The sequence below is a fragment of the Taurulus bubalis genome (genome assembly GCF_910589615.1).
Source record: "Taurulus bubalis genome assembly, chromosome: 3".
Taxonomy (NCBI): Eukaryota; Metazoa; Chordata; class Actinopteri; order Perciformes; family Cottidae; genus Taurulus; species Taurulus bubalis.
The window spans coordinates 25,185,636-25,210,826 of record NC_136591.1 but is presented as its reverse complement, the minus strand read 5'-3'; the positions used below and the strand labels follow the sequence as shown (position 1 = coordinate 25,210,826).

Here is a 25,191-nt window from a genome sequence, read left to right as displayed (position 1 = left end):
GTAGATAAATTAAAATCACTCTTCACTGTTGTATTAGTCATCTGGTTATAGCTCAATGAACCGTTTCTTTTGAAACGCACACAAAAAATGTTTCCATCTGCATCTATGGACACACAACTCTCACCTGGCCATTGATGGCCACAGGTCGGTCGAAGATGCCGTGCATGCCCAGGATGGCAGATTGTGGGGGGTTGATGATGGGCGTGCCGAACATGGAGCCGAAGACGCCACCGTTGCTGATGGTGAAGGTGCCTCCGTCCATATCTTCAACAGCAAGCTCGTTGTTACGAGCCTGAGGCACACAACACAAATGGGTTCTCATTTTTGTGACAAATTAAATAGATATTGGTTTTAATCAAAATTGCATTGCAGTCTAAAATGACAAATATCTGGGAAACCTATCGCATCAAGCGTTTTACCTTTTCTCCCAAAGCATTAATGGTTTTCTCAATGTCAGCAAAGTTCATGGTCTCAGCGTTACGGATCACCGGTACAACAAGTCCCTAAACAGACACATGTTTTTCAGGTGTATTCCATGTGGCCCAGCATTTACAGTTTTTAACAATGGAACGTAAAGTTTTATTGAGCAAAGGTCGTACCTTCGGAGTTGACACAGCGACGCTAATGTCTACGTAATCCCTGTAGACAATCTCTTTGGTTGTATCATCAATAACTGCAGTAAAAACATTTTGGGAATAAAGTTTGGTCAAAAAAAGCAAAAAGACACAAACAAAACTATAATACTTGGCTGTACTGCTTCATTTTAAGCAAAAGAGAAAACAGCGGGCGTCTTACCGGCATTGACAGCAGGTTGGTCAGTCAGAGCGTAAGCAGAAGCCTTCACAAACGCCGACATAAAACCCAGTTTGATGTTGTGCTTCTTTAAGAAAGCATCCTTATGGATTTTCCTCAGCTCCTGAATGTTGCTGAAGCATAATTAAGGACATATTAGAGAATGTGTTTTCTGAGGAAACATCTTATTAAAAAGAAGGAAGAAGTCTGTAGAGTCAAACAAATGAAAATGAGACATTGGCATGAAAGTGCAGATTTTAACTGTGAGCCAGGTTGTTTTGTGCCGGGGCTTATAGTCCGAACTGGCTAAGGTTTAGACCAATGTAAATATTATGAAGAAAGTGGGAATAATCCATGGATCCAGGAGCTTCTGCGGCTCACCTCATGTCCACCTCATTGAAGGTGGTCAACATGGCGCAGGTGCTTTGAGCCTCCTTTAGCCTCTGGGCGATCCTCAACCTCATACGGCTCATCTTCACCTGGACAGAAGGAGAACAAACTTCACTATTTTTCACTTTTTTTAAACATGTAAATGAAACACAACAAGTGTGTCTTCAGCGGGTGGGTTACCCTGTTTTCTCCTCTCCCTGCTGACGCTAGAGGAGCTGGTGCTGGAGCTGTGGGCTTGATGGCAGCAACTTGAAGGTGGAAAGACAAAATGTGACAATAAGAGCCAAACTCAGATACATCCTGTACAATAATATTAAATAAATGCCTTCTGCAGAATGTAGATTTAGATGATGGAGAAGGAAACACACCAGGTTTGGCTTGTGCAGCCTGTGGTGGCACTTGGGGTACTGGAGGCATTGCAGTGGGCGCTGAGGCTGGAGGAGGTGGTGGTGGGGCTGCTGCCGGTGCTTCTGCTGCTGGTGAGGGAGCAGCTTTGGCAGCAAGAGCTGTGTAAGTGCAAGTAAAGAAGGACAAATGTCATATGGGTCTAAGGATTCACAGCATGGTCATTTTGCCTAAATATGCGTCATTGCTGTCATAGTTCAATGCATTTTTTAAATCTGTAGATTCTCAGCAGCATATGCAACACACAACTACAGCTGTCATTTAAAATGTACAACACTGGAAAAAAAGATGTCTGCTCAGCTCCACAACCAAATCACTGGATTGAAATGAATACACAGTACTAACTGAGCTGTGTCTGTAGTATCAAGCATTGACAATCACATCAGATGTTTCCCCATTTAAAAACATTTTTGAAAATGTCATCCTGCATATTAATAAAGTAAAGACAGTTTGTGTCAAGACAAAAACACCTTTATACTCAAAAATGTCAAGTATCCAAAATGTACCGTTTTGGTAACGGCCCTGAAACTCAGGTATCACACTGCCACCAGCCTATTAAAAAACATTAAATGTGTTTACTTCAGTGATAAAATGATAACTGATAGTCAACCAAGCTCACCTCCTTTACGGAGTTTGAAGAGGGGCATCCCTGGTTCTACCTTTCCTCCATCAGGGACCAATAGTTCCTCAATTACACCAGCTGCTGGAGTGGGGACTTGTACCGAGGTCTGAAATTACAAAATACGGACGTTTCTTAGGGGTAATTTTTTTCCCTAACTCTCTTTTAAGAGTTAAAAAAAAAAAAGAGCATTTGAGATGATTTTAGGGTTGATGGTCTTTCTTGTTCATACCTTGTCAGTCTCAATTTCACACACCACTTCATCTTCAGCCACTGAATCGCCCACACCTAAAACATAAATCAATGAAAGAGCATGGATTTAATGTGCAGAAATGTGAAATACCAACAACATTATACTTAAGATTGTTGACTTGTACTAACCCTTCTCCCACCTCACATCCCCCTCTGAAACGGATTCTGCGAACGCAGGTGTTTTAACTGTGACAACCTCATCCCCTGGTCAAAACAACAAAAACAAACGTTGCTTCAATTGAAACACAGAACAGTTGTCTTCAATACATAATGTTGAGAATTGTTGCAATACATACTGTGGACAGCAGATGTCTTGAAGTATCTGATGTGGAAGACATTTACTGAGGATTGAAATTCACATCTAAAATAAACAAAAACGATTACTTGTATTTTTCCTCAAATACAACTGTACAAACCAAATTGTCATGTTCAAATGCACACACAATACTGATACATTCTCTATAGCACACACAAACTCTTTAAGATAATAATTTGCTGCACAGCTGTAGAGCTAAGTTTATGATTCATGAATTAAAATAGACAGAGCTTACACTCTTCTTTGTGCTGAAGAGTTTTAAAACCTGAGGTGGTCACATTCAAAGACAGAAAAAAGAATGGGAGCCAACACTTACGGCTGAGAATTCCTGTAAACTAGCTGGCTGCAGACAGGGAGGCCTAAAGAGGAAAAAAGAAGAGAAAGCAAGAAAGAAAATCAACAACAACAATTGTCTCTCCTGAGGCTGCAACATGAGATACGAGTGGAGTTTTTCTGAGAGCTGCAATTAACCACTTGTGGGCTCCTGAGGCATCTCAGACGTTCAACAAGAATCACTTATTCTGCTTTGGATGATCCACTCAGAAAGCTTGTTTATTCATGAGAAATAAAATGAAGACTGCAGTTGTAGATGTCGCATTACTAATGAGGTTCTCAAACCAAGCTAAAGGTCAAGTCTACTTAGCCAGAAGCACACTCACCTGAAACACTTTGTCGGACCAGCACATTATTTGCCTGAAAGGATAGAAAAGGAAATCAGTTTCATATGCATCTATTTATAGATTGTGTTTGTGAATTTATAATGGTTTCGACAGCACCTTATACTGGCAGCTTTTAAAATCCCATCTGTGTGATCTTGATTAGTTCCCCATGTGATTAAAAAAAACATCATGTCTGCATCTATCCATAGATTTTGGGGGCGGGGGAGTAGGCTAACACAGAGGCTAAACAATGAATGAGCCTACTTAAGATGCAATAGCACTGCAGAAACACTGTAGATCCTCTAAATACGTTCACCAGTAAATGAGGAACCTCCATAGCTTCAACTTTCAGTCAAACCGCTGGATTTTCCAAAGCTGACTGGATAACCGCACTGCATGGCTGCATGTTATGAGTCATGTCTCTGGGTATTTTGAGGGCAGGGCCTCTTGTGAGGAAGGCCGGCTGGCTATGGCTGCTTTTCCATTGATGTTTGTCAAAAGGAGTTGCTCTTTACTCAAACCTATACCAACTGATGTGGGATGCCGGAGGAGGGTGGAGTAGTCAGAAAGTAATCTTCTACAGTATATCAAAGCATGTACAGGCATGCTGACATCAAGTTTCTTGAGTTTTGGTTTCTCTGGCTCACTAACCAGCTGGTGTTGATTATGAACCATGAAGAGCAGAGAGTTCAACAATACACTCGCTGGTGAAGCACCAACATATTTAGTTTAATCTTGGCTTGTGTCGTCTTGCATTTCCTTTTTAAAATCTGTTCTATTAGAGTTGTTTTCTTGGCAAAAACTCCAGAATAATTATTTTGCAAGATTTTCTTTAAATTATGTCTAATGTTATTGTACTGTGTTTTTGTTTATTGTTATGCACCTTTCACAGAGTCAAATTCCTTGAATGTGTAACGTACTTGGCAACAGTTCTGATTCTGATATTCAACAGCACCAAATGACTAACAAATTGACCGAGTAAGCACCTCTTTCAGTGACTCTCTTAGCACAAACCTAAACGTTGTAGCTTGCAGAGCTGTTGTTTTAGACTTTACTTTTAGAAGAGTGTACCTAATAAACTGTCAACAACCCACTGCGGTACATAATCCATGAAAAGCGTAAACGTCTCCTTGAAGTAAGAACCAACACGAGTTACTACTGTCGGGATTATGTTTCACCTTCATTACCTGTTTAAAGCACCAAAGAGACAGCTGGAGCTCGTGCACTTATGTTATGTCAAACATGACATGTTCTATTTCTGTCACGTGAGCGTCCTACAAACACGACACCGTAACCAGCTCACATTAGCAACTGCTAGTTTACTGTAGTGTCAAACCAGTTATAGAAACACAAATAATATAGCTTGCACGAGATTAAGACCCCTTATTGTAATAGTCAGATAGTTATTTGGATCATGTTCTCATTTTCTTCTCAAACTTGATTGTTAGTGTCTGACTTGTCTGCCCTTGGTAATCTAGGCGAGGCCCTGCTTCACGAGCTAGCTAACGTCGGCTGAACGCTAACGTATCTCTGGTTTAACCGGAAACAAATCGTTTCAGAGTCAATTCGGTTACGTTTCCAACCAACCTGGCTCACGGCGGACAGAGAACGACCAAGCGTCCGGTACGCGCATCTGGACCGCGATAACATGACGCTAGCCGGTAGCCGTGTGTCCCTTAGCTCGGTTTGACAGCAGTTGAACGAGCGGGGCGGAAGCGAGCTCCGGAGCGGGAGGAGGGCGGTGCAGGTGGGAGGAACCACTGCGGCGGTCCGCGGAGGGGGAAAGGAGGGAGAGTTTTGGACTACCGTGCGGCGGGAGCTGGGACTGTGAAGAAAAATCATTCTGAACTAAAAACTGACAAACATTTCGAATATCAAAACATCGAAATAAAAGTTTGTTTTCAAATAACAAAATAATTACATTTACGTAGAGGAAACAGGACTGTACCACTGCCTGTATCAGGTAGTAATACACACTTTAGAATTAATTTCACAATAAACATCCACAGCATAGCCAGACTACTTCGGAAAAGCAAAACAAAAATGTTATTATGTACAGGTAGGATGGGATAGGTTGGCATATTTGACCACACCTCCTGTTTTTTGGAGGGTCTCTCAGCTGGACCACTACAAATACTTGAGTCATTCCTCCTCCTGCCAGCTCCAGACCTACAGCCTCCTCGGGTCCTTTTCGACAGGCAACAGGTGGGTCATATAGAAGGTTTCTGTATGTCGATGTGCTTCTTGTTTTCTGAGCTACACGTTTTACTTTCATATTATTTCATTTTATCTTGTGTGTTTATTTGTATCTTCAAGTTGTAAAGCGCTACTACGACAACAAATTTCCCCTTGGGGATTCATAACGTATCCATCTTTCTATCTAAAACTAGTATGTAAGATGTTTATCTCAACCTTTGATTGAGGCTAACATTTTATTATAGCCAAACAAACAAAAATGCAACTGAAAAGTGAGGAAAACATTGAACATATTAGAAAAATTACTTGCCAATATTCTTATCTGAACATTATTGTTGTGGTTTCATTCTTTAAAGTTGTACAGTTCACTTGAATGAAATAAATGGCCAGAAAAAATATTTCACTTTCAGATGTTTGTGCAACAACCAAAGTCTTGTTATAACATAGTATTCCAGGATGCAATTTAATTTTCTTTCTTTCTTTTTCACCCAACAAAGCATGAATCCAAGTGTTTGGAGCAAAAGTATGTATTCTTCCAGCAGCCTTTTCCTTGACGGCTACCCCGCGGAGCACGTCTCTTCTTTCCAACTGGATCCTGTGCTGTTGAATTCAGAAGTTTCAGGTGCTTCTGTGTCCTTACACAAAGACAGCAAGGACATAACAATGCCACCACAGAAAGCTTATTACAGCAGCGATGATGCTGGTTCAAGTTTGATCTGTTCAAGCCAGCTGGAGCTCAATCCACCAAGAGACAACCCTGCTGGACATTTACCCACGAGAAAGCACTCGTCTCCTGCATCCGGTTCTTGTGGTCACCACGAGTGGGACTTAAACAGCGGCCATCAAGCAAAGCGTGCCAGAGTAGAAAATATCATCAAAGGCATGACCAGCTCCCCTGGAGTGCGATGCACAGAAGGGATGACAAGTCAGCACGAGGAGTCGGGTGTCATGCAGGAGAATGAAAGGATTCAAGATCAGGAGCTCGCGGACAGGAGTGGATCAGGCAGCCGGACGGGGAGGAAGCAGCCTGAGAGTCAGCATCAGCACCTCAGACAGCTCAGAACGAGGTTAAACCACGTGGGTGGAGTCACCGACATTGCAGACAGTAAATATCCCACCTGGAACAATTCTACCGAAGCATCTCCAAGGGACGCATTCACAGACTCATACAGTGGAGGGAAGGAAGGATGGAAGAAGGTGAAGCTGATTAACTACTTCCAGTCGAAGTCTGAGAGGATAAAGCTGATGGCAGATGTTTTAAAGTACGAACTGAGCAGAGCCGTCAGTAGGAGTGTTGACTCGATTTTTAAAAGCGTGCCACTTCTAAAGGCATCTCCAAATGACGAGGGGAACGCGGACACTGATGCGTCTCTTCAGCCTCCAGGTGGTAAAGAGGATAAAGAAAGACTTTCCTGTGAGACGCAAGAATACCCAGGTGTTCAAACCGAAGCCCTGTCCCTGGTAGTGCAAAAGCCTCGACAGGAAAGAGCCGACGAGTTCATCGTCCAGTCCAGATCAAGAGCTCCCCGTCGCCCCGAATCCCCAGTTCCCTTCAGCCACGACTCGGCTCTGCACGGAGACCTGTCAGATCGGGGTCACAGCACTGAACATGCCCTCAGGTGCCTGCGGAGTGAACGCTCTGAAGATAGCCAAGTAAAGTCTGAGACGTACGCCGCACATTGGAAGCCGGTCAAAGTCAGATCAAAGGTCAACTCCAGATCTGTCAGAAGTCGTCAGACTCACGCTGTGTCGGTGGGTCCCGAGCTGTTGGAAAGCCGGTCTCTGCCTCACGTCAAGATGGAGTCGGAATGCCTGTGGAAGAACAGCCTGTACATGCTGAATGTATCCTTGACATGTTTTTGAATTTGTGTCGTCTAATAATGGAGCTTTTATGTTTTCTTGTGGCTTTAAAAAGAAATCAATAGAGACAGAAACTATTTATTTCCTTATTGCGGCTTTTGAAGCAGCTTCCCTTTACATAACAATAACTCTTCCTTTGCTTATTCGAGGTCCAAATTACGACCCGTTATGTCACAAACCTTTCCCCCCCTCACAGGTATCTGCCATAAAATAAGTCTGCTCATTAATGAAACGCATTTTAAAGTGGGCAGCAACTTGGCACTTTCCAATAAATACCAACTTTGATCTTCCAAACGTGCAGAAAATAGCAGACTCTCATTACGTTGAGCTGTAATAACTTCTCTGAGAGAAAATAGATCTATCCTCATAAACAAAGAAAAGTCAGACTGTTTCTTATGTCTCGAATGTGTTTTACCCCTTAACACGGGTGCGTTCAGGAGGGTCTGACCACAAATCACCTGAAGAAAGCAAAGCACATGTTCTTCTACAGCCGCTACCCGAGCTCACTGATCCTGAAGATGTGTTTCTATGATGTGCAGGTGAGAAAATACCACACATTTGTGCAATTTTAATAGATTGTATTTACAAACAAAATACAGATGTATAATTTATAGCAATTAGAACATTCTTGGAAAAGTCGCTGTATTTTGCATTTAAGCAGACACGTTTCATGCCGTTTCTGAGAGAAAATCTTCAATCTAAATCACAAAGCAGTCGTTGGTTATTCATGTGTGGCAAGTTTATGATCCTAAACCAGTTTATCCTTTCAAAAGGCATCTGTCACCACAGAATAAAGAATCAGTCCCAGACAAGTAGATAGGTTTTGTTTTTTATTTGTCATCATAATCCAGCAAGAACAGGATTAATAACTTTTTTTGATACATTCATCTGTCACATGAAGACAACTTAATTACAATACATCAACTTACACGCTGATCGTCTCACTTACCCATCTCTCCGTGTCGTCCTCAGTTAACGCGCTGCGTCACCTCTCAGCTCATCAAATGGTTCAGTAACTTCAGGGAGTTTTACTACATCCAGATGGAGAAGTTTGCCCGGCACGCTCTCATAGCAGTGGCTGACGTGAGGAGTCTGACTGTGGGGAGAGAATCAGAACTTTTCAGGGCTCTCAAACATGCACTACAACAAAACCAACGACTTCCAGGTAAACTGATGTTCCTCTATTATTCTTACTGGTGATATTTTACTGTCATCATGAGATCAAAAAAGATTAAAGAGCCTCCCGCTCGCTACTTTTAGATTGTAAGTGGACAACATCTCAGATAAAAACCAACACATCTTAAAAGTAACATTTAAATATTTAAGATATAATATTTATCCAGGTAAACTGATGCTACACTATAATTCTTCTTACTCGCAACCTCCAGTTATTTCATCATCACAGTTTGATCATGTTCAGTCGAACACACAATTTACTTTTGTTAGGTGTGTGTGTGTGTGTGTGTGTGTGTGTGTGTGTGTGTGTGTGTGTGTGTGTGTGTGTGTGTGTGTGTGCGTGTGTTACACTTTATATTTCTCAATAGTCCGAGAGCTTTATTTTCAAATCGGTCAGATTTGCTGCATCTGCATATTTATTACTGGTAAAGATTATAGTGGCTTTAGGAGCTCAATTAAATATAATGGTTCCTAATCATTTGCAGGTTATTTAATACACACATGAAGAAAATGTGAATTGCTTCAGAAATAGTTGCTATTGTTTTCTTCTCATTTTTAAATGAGTACTCTGGTTATTCGCTGATCAATATGTAGTAAGTACAGGGATAAAACAAATAATAATAATGTAAGCTCCTGCATGTGTCAACACATGGCTATAATAGATGTGTTATTGCATACAGATAGCTATTCAAACAAATGTATCATGAAGAAAATACACAAATAATAGTCAGTGTATCTATATGCATGTATACATGCTGTAATAAAATAATTGAGTCACTGATATTTTCCCTTTCTTAATCTGGGAATTTCTAACACATAAATAGTGTTCCTGTTTATATGCACATTAATCACATACTAACCAGCCTACATGTGCACTACTCCAGAGTTCTGCATATTTAATATATATAGTAACATAGCTTTAATACTAATTTGAATACAACTACTATACCAAAATAACCCAGCAGTGAGAAGTATCAAAGTATAGTGTGACTGAAGATGAGTTTTAGAAGTAAAGTGAACTAAACACTGAATACGATCTTAAATGAGAATTTGCTGCAAAAATTCATAATTTATAAGAGTGAACGCTGTCATGATGAAAATGGCTGATTATCACATGTAATAAGACTGGCAGACTAAGCTGCCTATTAACTAAGAAGCATTCTGGGAAGTCTGTGTTACAATGCGCATTTTGTCTTTTTTTCCTGGTACAAACGTTTTAATATTTACAAATTTATATGGGATTTTTACCCCTTTATTTTTTTAAAGTGCAGTAATGCAAAAATATTACTGCACATTTAGTAAGGATTCACTTAAACACAGCTTGAAAGCTGGGTTTCTGCAGAGCCCCCCCAGTTTACCTTTAAGACCTTTTTTAATACTAATATATTATGCATTCCCTTAAATACAAAAAGTTTTAAACAGCTTTTAAGAACCAAAAAATCCAGACGTATCCCAAATAGTCAACAATCAAGTCAAGCTCCCTGAGCTAAGAATAGGAGATCAGCCTAAATGAGCTGCAGATACATTGCTATGAAGCTCTAATTTTCAATTTATAAACAGGGATATTTTCAAAATTTCAATTCACCATAAAACAATATTAAGAAAATAATAATAAAAAAAAAGATTTTCTTTTCTAAAAGGGAGCAAAACTGCTCCGAACCACACTGATGCTGTGTCTCTTTAGGTACTTACACTCTTTGAAGATGGACTGATTTTTTTTACCTGGCAACATAATACTGCATGCTTACAAGCTCCAGTATTGTCATAATTCAACAATGTTACAGTTCAAACATACATTTGTAAAGGTATTCAGCAATATGAAAAACACAGGAAAAATATATATATGAAGGTTAACACTAAAAAGTATTAAAAGCAGAGTCAGGTATTGTCTGATGTGTGTTGATGCAGTTTGTTGTTAATCAATAGATCTGATTTAATATAGTTCTAAATTAACTGAGGTGCCTTTGCCATGTCTTGTTACTTACCGTCATTCTCCAATCCCGATTGTGTATTTTACAGATCTGGTCTGTGAAATATAAACAATTTGTGTGTAAAAGGCCTGAACGCTTTCAAATCTTCTCCTCTGGATTCACAGGTCCCTGACGGATTCCTGGAGGTTTCTGAGATTACATTGAGAGAATTCTACGTTGCCATTTCAATGGGAAAAGATCGTGACCCATCTTGGAAGAAAGCAATCTACAAAGTGATCTGTAAACTGGACAGTGACATACCAGCTGAATTCAAAAGTCATCCCTCAGGATGAGACCTAACCAGACGACATCATGTGCCACAGTGGTTACTGTCACAATGTGGACTTACTCGTGCCTTGAATAGCAAACTATTTAGTCTCCAATGAAGCACAGGACGTATTGTACAATAGAATATTGACGAGCATGCCCGCACATAACCAATCTCATGTCCGAGTTCATCAAATTCTTTACTGGCTTGTTGCAGCATGAGGTCGACATTTAAGTTTTTCTATATCAACCATATTATATAGCAATAACAGTTTGTATTGAACCGATTGTGAAACTATTTAATCTGTGATTATCTTCAAGTGCAACACAGTTTTTTTTTCTGTTCTTTATTAAGCACAAAAAAAGGTCCACACAACAGCAGGAGAAGAAAAACATATTTAATATTCAACAGAGCTCATTTATATGTATGTACAAGATAAAATTAAAATTACAAGTATTCTGAAATGACAGTAAATTATGTCTCTCATCCGCTCCTGGCAAACTGTTGGTAAAATAGCTCTTCCATACTCACCATGAAGATCCATTCATCCACGTTCTAAATGATTTGCTGTGGCTGGCTGTCCACGGGCAAATCAAACGTCTTCTTCAGTGGATCTGTGTGTTCGGTCATAATTGGGGATCCTTGTTTTGTCTTCAGTAACTCCCGTAACAGCGTTTGTAATCCATATTAAAAAATCGGAGTGAAATTTCTGGAGGATTTGCTTCCCAAGTGCAAAGTAAAACTGAATACAGCTGCTTAAATATTAACCATAATAATCTCACTCTGAGACTGAATTTGGTTTCCTTCGAATACCGTTATGAAGTGTGCACATACAACACAACTACACCTATGTAAGTGTCTTTTTAATTAACTTGCTGTCAACAGTGAGCGAGAACAAGAGTCAAACAGGCAAATTCTTCTCTACATTAAGTGTGCCACTGCCATGAGAAGCAAAGCAGTCAGCAGATATGTTGTATAAAACCAGCTCTCAACTTGTTTTAAGTTTAACTGGCTTGTGAGACAGACACAATAAAAGCAAGATATTTGCATTTTTCTCGCTTAAATATCATGGTTAACTATACGCTTTGATAATGTGCATTAGTGGTAGTAATAATGAGCTGAATTGTGTTGCAGGTGTAACGTGTATATCTTGTCTTTGAATGTGTTAAAACAAAAGCAAAAAACTGAACTCAAATGAGACATACAAATAAAATACTATTATGGTCATGGGAATCCACTTTGGGCTGAATTTGTCATTGATGAAACCAGACTTTAACGCCCTAAACCCCAAAATTCCCGTCTTTACATTGTTGTTGACAACCTTAAAAGGTTCTTCAATTTAATTTTAAATGATACTTAAAAAGGTTAAAAAAAACAGTTTTTCAACAGAGTTTTTCAGTCCTACAATCATGCACTCACGTCACACTTCATCCTCTGACACGCGCAAACCCATTCAAGCCACAAGTTGAGGTGAAATTGGCAACCGTCTGTGCAATTATCTCACAGTATTTACTGTTCAATGATTTCAATAAATAAAAAACTAAGACAAATGAATGGCAAATACACCACCACTATGAGACTGAGGGGTGACCCAGAGGTGTAAAACTGTCAAGGGTGCGATTCATTTGAAACAGTGTAGGGAATTGTTGGAATTTGCTAAACCAACCATTTATTCTTATCTCTATTGTAACCATACATGGTGATGAACCTGATAACAGCAAGTCTGAACAAATGTCACAGGGGGGCTAAACAATGATGTAATTAGTTATTCTTAATCCCCACCGATTCATTTCGAGCACAATCTGCTTCTTCTGCAAGCAAAAACTCTTCGGACCTCGTGTTCCTCAAGCCCCCCGCGCAAGAAAGACTCCCCAGGTTGGTGATTTTGTGAATGTTTTATTGAGTTTTTTCAAGTATACATGGATCAAAAAAACATTGCAACAGGTAAACGGTACAGAAAGCATGAAGAGTATAAAACAGCAAGAACCATGTCTGAACGAATACATGACCAGAAGAAGCACAGAGTTATAAACTACAAATTGATCAGCGTGCTGGTTTAAAAATGAGAAGGAAAAAAAAAAACTATACTGCATCCTTAATTCATAAAAGAACTAAGAATTTGATAACCATTGGTGGTATGGATGAGTCTCTTGTTTCACCACAAGTAAGCGTCAGTGTTTTCACATTCTGGAAACCTGCAGAAAGAAAAAAAGATCATTGATATTTTTTATGATCAAGTAAAAATGTTATGTGATAACTAGGAAAATGCTTTCCTAATACATTTAAGTTTTGTAAATTCAGTTATATTCATAACTGTAAACCGTAAAGAAAAGCCTTTTTGAAGAAACAGCTTGCTGAAAAAAAGCTGAGATAAACCGTTCCATTAACTTGCATTAAAGAAACTATTGATCCTTAAAGTACATTTACAGGACATGTAATAAGAAAAGGCCTTAAACATGTCACCGTCATGTCATTAAATGTTACATTTGTATTTTCAAATCACTGATACGACAATTTCTTACTCATAACATCTACAGCCATCCTAACAACATTATACAAAAGAGGAACATACATACCTTTCATTGAAGGGGGGAAAAAAGGGGACAAGATCATCTTCTTAGAAATACTTGGTACGGTTGAGAGCTCTTTGTGCCAGCTGTCCACTCTCGTCCGTTATTCTATCCCAGTCCGTTTGACCCACCACGAAGCCGATCGCGCGCTTTCGATCCGCTTCCTTCTGCTCTTCGAGGTCAGCCCAACGGACCTTGACAAAGCAACCACGGTGGTGTGTTATGACCGGGAAGTGGATGACTGAGCATCACTTCAGAAAAATCTGTTACATTATTTAACATTTAAAAAAAAAAAGGTGTATACAAATTGAAAACAACCGTGACTATCTGGATCTTTACCTTCAATCTTTTACCAATTAGTTTTAAAATGACCAAAGCAACAGCTCTACAGAAGAGGCAATTTACCCGTTTCTTTCCTGGTTCCGACATGCGTGTGGCATAGTCGTCCGGCAGCTGAAGGTAGTCCTCCATGTCTTCACGTTTCCTTTTCCCACCGCTCCCCAGACCGTCCAACTTGTCTGTATGAATGGAAGATCACTGTAGCGATCAGTTCTCCTCCCCCGTGAAAACTTTAACTTCATACTCCGAACATCAATTTGTCCATGAAAAGCCAGCTAGTCAATCGGCATCATCTGTTTTTAGCAATGTCCTCCTTCACAATCAGATATCAATAACACAGTGCAATCACATCAACACGACTAGAGGAGGGTGTCCTATTCACTTTCCCGCCTCATTTGCCTGGCTTGGGATCTGTAGAAATTATGACCATGTTTACATTTACATGGATTTTGAGTTGGAAAACATCTATATGTCAAAGGAGGCTCACTTTGCATGTTTTGGTTTACATGCAGAACCTCATCTTGTCGTTCTCTTTGTACATTCACCAGTCTATAACCATACATGTTTTCTCCAGAGGAAAACAAAAGTGGGCTTTATTTAAGAGTGTTTAATTTGAAGCATCTCTCAATCGTTAAATTAATAGTTTAGGTTGTTATCATGCTGAATCCAATCAATATCATCAGCCTTTCACTGAGGGGTAAAAGATTGGGTCGTCATAAAATTAAGACCAACAAAGAGAAATACCTACCAAGTTTCGCCTCGGACGTGTCCATCTCCCATTTGCTTTTTGGAATGTAGCCCTATATTTTATAAAGAAACACTGCAGTGGTTAAACATCTAGGCGACACAGGGAGAGGGAGAGAGAAAGCAGGGGGTGGCTGAAAAGAGAGCAGACTAGTTTATCAGACGTTGAAAGACAACAAAGACTACTGAAGGATGAGGCTGCGTGAGGACTTATCTGGTTAAGACAGAATGTAACAGTGGCATGCAAATATTTTGATCTTGCAAGTTGAGGGAAACTAATATGTTGAGACTAAAGCCTTTGTTCTTGGCGACATGCAAAAGAAAAGAGAATGGATAATTAGTGTGCTCTGCTTTGGAGAACACAACTTCTGTGCCAAAGTGCTTTCCTTTATAAAAAGATTGTCAAGCAAACCGCTATCTGCTCTCAGAAGATAATAAAAAAAGCAAAACAAGCACTCCAGTCTCCAATCACGTACTTTGTCTTTTTGAGCTAATGATCGACACAGGTTTATTGTTGTTTGTCACGTAAACTGAGTACAAGTTTGCAGTGCTGTTAACCAAACATGTAAATGTTCCTGGTCAAAAAGCATAGTGTGCATCACGTTTCCCTAACTAATCCTTAGCTGTTTAATTACACTGATGTGATTTTGGCTGGCCAGCACTAGCCGGTTCCCAAGTAAAGACACAGCTCTGTATTCTTTTGACACTCTTCAGACCACCCAATTGAAGCAGCAAAGGGTTATTTGAGAGGTAAAAAACAAATTAAGTATTTATTTTTGGGAACTTACAATACATTAAAAATGCAATTCAACCTTGCAGGATAATTTGTTAATCATGGAGGAAGCCATCTGCGACAGCTATGTGCTCCAGTGTTGAGAGTAACGCAACATACCAGTCAAAACCTTGACCAGCATGTGAGTGTCTGGTGCTGGACTTCATATAAAAGGGTTGACACCTTTATACCCAGAGTAAACGGGCCTCTACGACATGCTATGAAAGGAAATTATTATGGTTGCATCAGTGGCCCACCTCTATCAAAATGTTATGATTAAATACCAAGTTTACTGGTTTCATTGGTTCAATTTATCTCTTTTTGCTTCAATGTGTTTAGATTTTTTGTCGACAGTTTTTGTTCTTACATACCTGCTATTTTTCTAATTATTAAAAAGGAATACTGGATCTAAAAATCTATTCACAGACAGTTTTAGAAGTCGTTGAATTCCCTATGGGACATTACATTTTTATGCATTACTGAGTTTTTAAAAAATATTTGTGAGATTTGTTTTTGTGCTGTTTATGATTTTTTTCCTCTCTCTATTCTTCAGGTTTAAATGTTTTTTTGGAAATTTGATGTAAAACTTAATACAGATGTTTTCCATCATATTTTCTGATTAGACCTCTGCTCAGGTTTAAGATGGGCGAAGCTTTACTTAGACATTCGCAAGACCCGCCCACTCAGTCCAGACAGAAGTCTTATCAGGAACAGTGAGTGAAGCACCTGTGTGGGTGGACATTTGGTGGGTAGAAGCTTTAGGGAGTCAATCATTTCATTTGTCTTTCATATTTAAGGCACTTATTCTAATAAAAAAATAAAAAAATTGGGAACAATATTGAAAGTGTGTAAAATGATGGTCAGTATACCTGTTTTGCGCCGTTTGTTACGAGTATATACAAATGGGACGACAAACAAAAGCAAAACACGAAAGCTAAAAAATGTATAAATGCTGCAGACAATTTCAGGCGCTCTTGATTCAAACCAAGACTCTCTGTCTGTTCAGATTATTCTTTAATATATTTCTCACATAGATGACACATTGTCTCTCGACAGACTTTGAAGATTCAACTCAGAAAAAAACAAATCAACTTTCAGGCTTAATATCTGTGAGTGGCATCACAGGTCGCAGGTGCAACAAACAAGATTGGACCACGGCCAACTGTGATGTCAGGTGAGGTCAATTAAAATGTAGTGTATTAAAAGGTTCAATGTAGGGCTGCAACAACGAATCGATAAAAATCGATTATCAAAAGAGTTGGCAACGAATTTCATCATCGATTCGTTGTGTGGCGCGATTATTACGCCATTCAATAAGTCGCAGAGAAGAAAATAAAGAGCGCAACAGAGCAACTGGCCGGCCAGCGTGTCTGAGATTGGAGTGAGACGAGGAGAAAAGCTAAGGTCGGCATCGTAGCAATAGAACATCTTTGATGTGACGTGTCTTGACCAATCAGCGTTAAGATGTCTACAGCGGCTTCATTTCCTTCTAACTTGTTTTTAAACGTTAGCTAACGTGTTTGGGTTGTGTACTGTCGTTAAAGTTACATTATGTTTCGTTACAGCTTTTAAAAAACGTAACGTGATGAAACATGCCATAACCCCCGTCTGGTTCAGTTCACGCTGTCACTCAACTTTAAACCGGCACACCGGCGGATCTGGCTGCAGTTTTTTTTACATTTTTTTACTCAAAGTAGAATGAATCAAATCACGTAGTTGGGCTTAGCCAACAACATGACGTTGAGGTCACAAGAGGCCCAGATATTGATCAGATGATGTGAATGAAAGAGTTTAAGGAAGTTGGAGGTCAAAACAGACGTGAGAGGAGCAGTACAGCTTCCCACTGTCCCAGTATTTCATACATATTGATAAAGCAGGGTATGCTAAATGCAGCCTCTGCTCCAAGGAGATCAATTACATTAAAAAGGGCTCACATTTGGCAGATGTAAAGCATACGTATGCATGTGTATGTTTTTTGTGTTAGTCCATTTTTAATTCATTTTTTTTATTAACAGCTCAGGGATGTTCAAGGAGCAACCTGTTTGTGCACTTTCTGAAGATGTTTTGCACTGTCACTTCTGTTTTTTGAATAAAGGGTTGGAAATTAATGTTTTTTTTTCTTTTTTTCTTTATCCGATTCATAGATTAATCAAAAAAATAATCAACCGATTAATCGATTATTAAAATAATCGTTAGTTGCAGCCCTAGTTCAATGTGTAACCTATTACATTAATTGTGGTTTGTATTTATTGCCAACGGCCGAATGGATAGTAACACAACAAAAATGAGACCTTCCCCAACTTTCTTGCTCAACAATCGTTGACAATGATTTTAATGAAATCCATGTGTGTTGTTTCATAACATTAAAGTTATTTTCAAATAGCAAGCTAGTTAACACACCAATCAGGCCAGCCCGACTGTGGATGAATTAACTGACGTTATCGACTCAAGACAGTATTTCTACGTTAGCTAGCTAGCAAGCAAGCAAACATTAGCCAGCTAAAACCCCAATATCGCAATATATTTAATATGTGTGCACTCTGTTGTGGTGGGTATAAATACAATATAGGAACATTATATACAGCAACACTATCATTATGATATTTCTAATAAATTTCTTGCATTTTCTAAAAATGATGCAGGTCATACAATTTTGTTTTTGCCAATGCTCGTGCATACAGATGGTAAGCAGGATGCTGACTGCTGTTCAAATAATGGTCACCGGTGTCGCCGCTGAGTTGCCGCTGACGCCTGCCACGGACTCGCCGCTGCCAGTAATCGCACTCGCTGTCTCTCCCAAAAACATTAGCTAACATGATAGCAAGCTAACTACCTTGCCATTAAAAAACTGGTGGGAGGGAAATGAAGCCACTGTAGACATCTTTACGCTGATTGGCCGAGACACATCACATCAAAGAATGTTTTATTGCGAAGATCACAACATCAGCTTTTCTCCGTGTCTCACTCCAATATCAGAAATGCTGGCCGGACAGTTTTTTCTACTGAATGCAGCCAAACGCTAGTGAAAAAAAAGAAAGAAGGGAGTATGATTCTTTTAAAATTCACTGTTTATTTAGCCTCTCTCTTCCCACTACTTATGGCTGGGATCAAGAGGGTCTTGCTCCCAGCAGCAGCACAAAGTTGGCTGTTTACGGGTCGAGTTCTCATCAGGGGGAGGTCGGTGCTTGTATTAAGTAATCCTGACCCGCGCATCACTACAGCACACTCTGCTCCGACGATTACAGAATGTGGATAAACATATGATTCAGTGCCTTTTTAAATCAGGCATCAACCCTGTAGTAACACACGTACAGTTGAAAACTAGCTGGACAGACAGCTGGCAGCTGTAGACGATAAAAAACCCACTTCTGACAGCCTTCAGTCTAGAGACGCACGGGACAGACATGAATGAATGACATCCTTTTAACGTGTTGCATTAAAGGGGCAATATTTTTGGGGATACAGTGATTAAAAAAATGAATGGGACAGGGCTGTAAAGTACCTAGAGAAACCAAACAAGTACCATATAGGGGACTCCTCGTGTGCTCAAGGGCACAGGCAGCCCTATGAGGTGAAGTGTTTAGTGCCGCTGGATGAGGTTGTTCTGGAGATGTCAGTGACGCTTTCAAATGTGACTTATACTTTCTTGTTGTGACTGAAATGAGCCATATTTTATATGATTAAATTTTGCTCATCTAAAGCGTCGATATAAATGTTGTTTTTCTGCAAACCAAGAACATTGCTTTTGACACTTAAAGTGAAATTTGAGGACTATTTGTAAATTAGTCTAATGTCTGTAACTTCCATTTGTTTTCTTGATTTAGAACAAATGAAGAAATCAACATTTTGTATACAGTTTAAAACAGGCCATTATCACTGTCTTGACTTTTGATAACAGACCACCATCCAGACCTCTGCCTTTTGCATCGCATCCACTGTTCATTGCTGTTACAGCAGCGTTACATTTTGATTCATTGGCCCTCCTGGAAACAATATATCCCCCCCACTTTGGAGTTTAATGCACATATCTTCAACCATTTCGTCACTATTTTGAATTTTTTGCAAACAAAAATCATCCTTAAATCTGATAGATAAAGGACGTTCCATAAACATGTTCACAGTTAGATCATTATTATAGTATCATATTTCAAAGAATAACCAACAATTAACTGACCATGTCTCTAAATTTAAAACTTTGTTGTGTTCATTGACCATACCCACACTTCACAGTAGGGTTGGTACCGAAACCGTCTATACGACCGGTGCCTACGGGATAGAACCGCAACGCAGATTTCGGTGCTTCCTTTGGGGCCGATAACACCAGACGCGACTCTCATAAACGCGTCGCTAGCAAAACTATTGTTTTCCTGTGGTACGGCGCGCCTTTCATGCGCGCCTTTTAAATGCCACGCTTCGCGTTTTTATAGTGTTTTTTAGGCGAGCATAAAAGTTTAAATACTCTCAGCTTTTAAGCGCAAGGCGCGGAGTCGCACAGCTCATCAATGTACCTCGATTGCGCATGCAGGCCCGCTCCACAGGCGCACCAGGCTGTTGTGCCCGGCGCATTTTTGCCAAGGCGTTTTTGAAGCGGCTGCACTTTTAAAAGTCATGTATAGTGTGATCGGCCCCTTTCGGTGCCTGAGCTGATTGAAATACTTTTTTTTTACACTACTCTGATGACTCCGTCCTGGCAGCAGGTAACAATAGCCTACCGTTTGTATAGCTACAGTAGCTAGCTAGCCATCAACCAAACAATTGTGTCAGGCCACCTGATGCAAAACAATTGCTGAAATTCGAAGCTGTGTACAGTGTGTGTGTTTTGTATTTATTTATATTTATTTAAGTATACTGTAAACTGTTGTTAACAGTTAATATATTGTTAAGTTTGAAGTTAAAAAGTTGGAAGCTATAGTTGGAAGTCTAGTGTTTTATATTTATTTATATCTATAGTATACTTTAAATAGATAATATATTGTTCAATTGGAAGACAAAAAATTGTCTTGTTTTCTTTAATGTATAGTTGTTTTTTTTAAGTATTGGTTCAGGCACCGGTATCGTTTTAAAAGTATCGTTTTAGCACCGGTATCGGGGAAAACCCAAACGATACCCATCCTACTTTACAGTGGACTTTTATAGACAATTTGTTTCCACAAACTACAGTCCTGTAAAAGTCTACTTGTGAAATCTGGTCATGTCTAAAGAAAGTGGTTTTTGGTTTGTAAATAATAAGGCATTAAAACTTAGGTGCAGAGCTTGAGTATAGGATTTTCAAGCAAGAATGGTCTACAAAGCAATCTCTAAATAGAGCATTTTCCTGAGCCAGTGGATATCTTGCTGCCGTACCATATGGACAGATGTGGCCTCACGGCACAGTTTGAACCGTAATGGGACAAAATGCGTTTTTCTTATTTCTTCTTCTAGTTATTTGTCTCTAAGAACTCCTGAATTTAAAAAAAACTGTCTCTTTAGCTGCTAAACTCTCCACTATGTTCACCAGCTAGTCACAGATTGTGTGTGATGTTTGCTGCTGAGCAGGTAGTAAACAGTGGGTTATGAGAGCTGTGAGTGAACAAAAACAGTAAAGCTGCAGGCCGGACGGCTAAACATGAGCTGAGGGGAACTGCAGCTTTGGTTGATCACGACAAGGGACTCCTTTCACATTATTTTCCATTGACATTTGATACATTGTTATCACATAATTGATAATAGCTGCTTCAAGGTAAAGCAGATTTGTTGACAGGCAATTATTAGGCAACTGTGCTATCGAGGCCAGTTGCATATTTTTTCTGCAGATCTCTTTTTCTTCCTAATAAAATCACTTTTATTACCCCCGAGTTTGGTCCCAAGCTTGATATACTCCATATGGAGACAATCCCCCTGAAGGTGGTATCATAGGAAACCTTTACATTTGGAAACTTTCAAAGTGCGTTGGCTGGAAAGACTTCATAAAAATGTCGACACAACTGGAGAAAATCTTTCACTGACACCTGATATTAGAAAGTCCATCCTTTTGATTTCATCAACACCAATGTAGGTACACTCATATTTGAACTTTTCAACCAGAGTAGTTGTACAACAGCTATACAGCTGGTTAAACAATCATATTATTTGCTTTGAAAATGTTTTAAAATCTGAGCCCCAAAACACTAATGTATTATTATAAATGCACCTGTAAACATTTTCTTTTATGTCAAAGGCAATATTTACCTCATTGTTTTAATTTGGCATTTTGTTCTTTAAATCACACAATTTTGAATGTTTTGGTGTTTTCTTAATCAAGCTTGATGAGTATGTTTCACACATAATTTAATAGACACGTTATATTTTTTCCAACTCAATTTTTGGATCCAAATTAAATGTATGTCTTTTGCTAAAAAAAAAAAAAGGTTTTGACTTTCCTTGAATGAAAAGCCAAACTCAGCAGAATGGTCCAGCTTCATCCGCAATGATGGAGAATAAAGTTTTGGAACATTTTGCTTGATGGTGGTACTTTAACAAGAATAAGAATTTAATAGCGTCCAACATTTTTAAAAACTTTTAGATGAAAATTAAACTTTTCAAAAACAAAGTCTACTAAACAAACCCTAATCTAATCCTAACCTGGAAGCCTTGAAACTGACCCTTTTGTTAATGGACTATGATTTCCTTTTAGGAAAGATTCACGACAGTATATTAATGGTCTCCATCTTGCTCCCACATATTTGTTATTTTTATAATTTCTCTGGTCTGCTCTTCCTTGTGCATCTGATATTTACTACATAGTAAATCAAATGACTAGATACGCCTTATGTGGAAGATGGGAATACAAATCAGAGAAAATGATTCTGGAAGCTATGTGGCTATAAATGTAAGCTTTTCATGTCCTACCAGATCACCCTCTTCTTCCTCCTCCCTCTTCAGCTCCTTGGGCTCGTCATCAGGATTGAAGTCTTCCATTTCAACCTGATAACACAAGCACATATTAGTTCAGCTCAGGTACTAAAAAGGGACTATAATATTATAAGAACATCACGTCTTGAAGACCTCACCTCTTCTATAGCAGCATCCTGAAGCAGGGACCGGACATCCAAGCGCACCATATGACGTGGCGAAGGCTCCCAGTTGTTGGACATCTGTGTACAGAAGGTTCCATTAAGAAGTGCATTGTACATGTATTAGCTTTACTGGACATTCCTGTTATGCCAAATGTATCTGAGACAGTAATTAGATATTACAGACCTTCAATATATCCTTAAGAGTGCGCGCATGGACATTTCTCTTTCCACATGTCTGAGTGTCTGCAGTGATTTCAGCCAGATACACCTTAAAATATGAAAAAACAAACCAATTTAGCACAGGGCCGATAGGATAAAAAAAAAAAATCTGAGACATTCACAACTCACCTCAAAGCCTTTCGTTTTGGCTGCGCTCCAGAACTGATCAAAATGCTTAACCCTGTCATTAATAGTGTCTAAAATGATGAAGGGGAAAAAGCCGTCATCCAGAGTTTTCTTAAATGTTTTAAGCATGCTGTTCCGGTAAGTATCTTCCATCTCTGGCTCATACTCGTACTCAAGAACCTGCAAAACAGATATTTGTATTGTATCACATCGTTTATAATGTTCACAATTATAACGACGATTTCCAACAGCACTACGTTAGCACCACTTTGTTGTTGTTAAGTGTCAGACTCACCTTGTTCTTGACCCTTCTCCCCGTGTCTGGATCTTTTTGTACTTTCTCAATCTCTGTCATGAAATAATCGTCCAAAACAAGAACTCTTGGAGGTGCACCGCCACAATCGACTTCCTTATCCTTGATAACGTCAACAACATTAAAAAGCAAAGTTTTTATGTTTTGATTGGATTTGTTCCCAAGGCAATAATATTTGTTAAAAAAAAGACATATTACAAGTATTGTTGTTTTTGACGATCAGTCACGTTACATTATAATTACACTATGATTTGCTGGTATAACGCCACTCACCCGTATGAGCTTTGCAACATGACTTTTTCCGCTTCCTGGAAGCCCTCTCATTATGATGACAATCTGTTAAAATGTATCACATACATGAGCTCTTAATATACAACTAAAAATGTGATAGTGTTACATCAAGAAACATTGCAGCAGTAATAAATACCCGTTCAGGGCGAGATGATCTGCCAGGTGGTTTGAGAATATCGTCAATATTCTTGATTTCAGGCTTCCTCTCGACTCGTGGGGGCGGCTGAGGTGGAGGTGGGAGAGGCGGTGCAGTAGGAGGCCCTCTGTCTTCTGGATAACTTCTTCGGTCTACTGTATGATATTGATGCGATTTAAACATTTCTCTAAATGGCAGTATTTTTATCCCGTTGTAGATTTACTTAAAGTAATTACGAAATTAACTTGTGATTTAAGTGTGAAGTTAAGTTCTACCAAACACAGCCTAGGTATGCGAGTACACGTCTGTAAACAGATGTGGGATGGAACGTACCGTAAGGTGAGGAGCTATGGCCGTAACGCTCAGGCCCACTGCGATCGAGTCCGGTGCGCTCGTATGGAGGTCTGTCATAGCCAGGCCTTCCGTAATGTTCTTCTCGATCACGACTGTCACTTCTCTCCCTCTCTCGAAGATCCCGCTCTCTCTCCCTGTATGCTGAGCGTGAAGGAGGTGCCAGTGGAGATCTACACAGAGGAGGAGGAGCATTGTCAAGATTTGATTTGTCGACAGAGTTCTTTGATTCAAACTAGCACACACTGACGACTAATCCCAATGTATTGACACAATGTGATATTGTACCTTTCTTCAATCATGGACTGTGTGCTTGAATCAAAAACAGACAAATAGAAAAAACAATATTACATATGTACGGAAGCAGCGTGCTTCCCCATAGTTAGGAAAACAGGGTGTCAGAGTTGCTGAGGATACACCATACCTGTCATCTCTCTCTCGTGGGGGATATCGCTCTCTCTCATATCGGTCTCTTTCATATTCAGATGGCAGTTTTTCTCTGTATGATTCCCGCTCTCGGCTGTAGTCGCGACGATCCATATAAGGGTCCGATCGTCTATCAAAATATGGGTCTCTACTGTAAGGATCTCTGGGACCAAGAGGTTCTAGGACAATGAAATAGTTCATCAATGAACAATAGTTAGACAATTGCTAAATCAAGTTCTGTATGAGAAGAGAAAGCTAAGCTTTAAAGTACTGAGACTAACCTTTTTCATAGCCCCTGTCTGATGGTACTGGGTCAGGCCTCAACACAATTCTCTCACCATAAGACATCCGCTCAACAGTAGCTCCAGGCTCTGAAACATCAAGCGTTAATGTCACCAACAAGGTCCTGAAACTTATCTGTTATCTGTTAAAATGATCAAATATGTCCATCTTTGCTGCACATACCGTGCCCATGCCCATAATCCACAGTCTTTGGCATCATTGAGGGTTTGGGGAGAGATGTCTGGTAATCTGTGGAAGCAGGCTTTGTATCCCAAGAAACAGGTTGGGTTACAGCCGTCTGTGCTGCTGCAGTCATGCCCTAAAGATGACAGATTTAATATATTGATCAACAGTTATATATAAAATGTAAATAAAACACATAATTTTAACCAATTAATTTGTGAAAATGTTTGAAAAAATTAAGTGTGTAAAAGTCTTCCTGCTGTCCTCTAACTTAACCAGCAATCTTGCCATTCTTACAGCAATACACTCATTAATTGGGCTTAAATAATGTTAGTAAATATTACCTTCAGAACATTCCTGACGTCTGGTGGGATCTCCAAACCAAGAAGGCCAGCAGGAAGCTCAGACAGGATGTCAGTTGGTACAGGCTGAGGTTCAGTACCAGGTGTCTTCCCCTCCTGCAACTCCCTGTAGACGCAAAAGAATGGAAGTTAAGTTCAAC

At 39.5% G+C, this 25,191-nt stretch overlaps 1 protein-coding gene across 1 annotated transcript in view; it reads right to left on the bottom strand.

The window, feature by feature from the left end:
• The window catches only part of ylpm1 (YLP motif containing 1), a gene marked incomplete at its 5' end in the record, with an annotated part of 34,704 nt that overhangs the window by 1,361 nt on the left and 8,152 nt on the right, over window positions 1–25,191 (bottom strand). Inside the window, 31 exons of the mRNA XM_079215738.1 lie at window positions 125–292; window positions 420–503; window positions 600–673; window positions 796–926; window positions 1,174–1,271; window positions 1,363–1,430; window positions 1,551–1,688; window positions 2,207–2,315; window positions 2,439–2,494; window positions 2,588–2,662; window positions 2,755–2,819; window positions 3,091–3,133; window positions 3,434–3,467; window positions 5,021–5,258; window positions 5,527–5,620; window positions 8,479–8,585; window positions 13,531–13,667; window positions 13,879–13,991; window positions 14,561–14,612; window positions 22,196–22,270; window positions 22,357–22,440; window positions 22,547–22,630; window positions 22,711–22,887; window positions 23,003–23,122; window positions 23,294–23,356; window positions 23,448–23,599; window positions 23,781–23,971; window positions 24,223–24,403; window positions 24,506–24,595; window positions 24,690–24,825; window positions 25,034–25,157. Coding sequence (XP_079071864.1) covers window positions 125–292; window positions 420–503; window positions 600–673; window positions 796–926; window positions 1,174–1,271; window positions 1,363–1,430; window positions 1,551–1,688; window positions 2,207–2,315; window positions 2,439–2,494; window positions 2,588–2,662; window positions 2,755–2,819; window positions 3,091–3,133; window positions 3,434–3,467; window positions 5,021–5,258; window positions 5,527–5,620; window positions 8,479–8,585; window positions 13,531–13,667; window positions 13,879–13,991; window positions 14,561–14,612; window positions 22,196–22,270; window positions 22,357–22,440; window positions 22,547–22,630; window positions 22,711–22,887; window positions 23,003–23,122; window positions 23,294–23,356; window positions 23,448–23,599; window positions 23,781–23,971; window positions 24,223–24,403; window positions 24,506–24,595; window positions 24,690–24,825; window positions 25,034–25,157 — 3,361 coding nt within the window. The remainder of the gene's footprint in view (window positions 1–124; window positions 293–419; window positions 504–599; window positions 674–795; window positions 927–1,173; window positions 1,272–1,362; window positions 1,431–1,550; window positions 1,689–2,206; window positions 2,316–2,438; window positions 2,495–2,587; window positions 2,663–2,754; window positions 2,820–3,090; window positions 3,134–3,433; window positions 3,468–5,020; window positions 5,259–5,526; window positions 5,621–8,478; window positions 8,586–13,530; window positions 13,668–13,878; window positions 13,992–14,560; window positions 14,613–22,195; window positions 22,271–22,356; window positions 22,441–22,546; window positions 22,631–22,710; window positions 22,888–23,002; window positions 23,123–23,293; window positions 23,357–23,447; window positions 23,600–23,780; window positions 23,972–24,222; window positions 24,404–24,505; window positions 24,596–24,689; window positions 24,826–25,033; window positions 25,158–25,191) is intronic.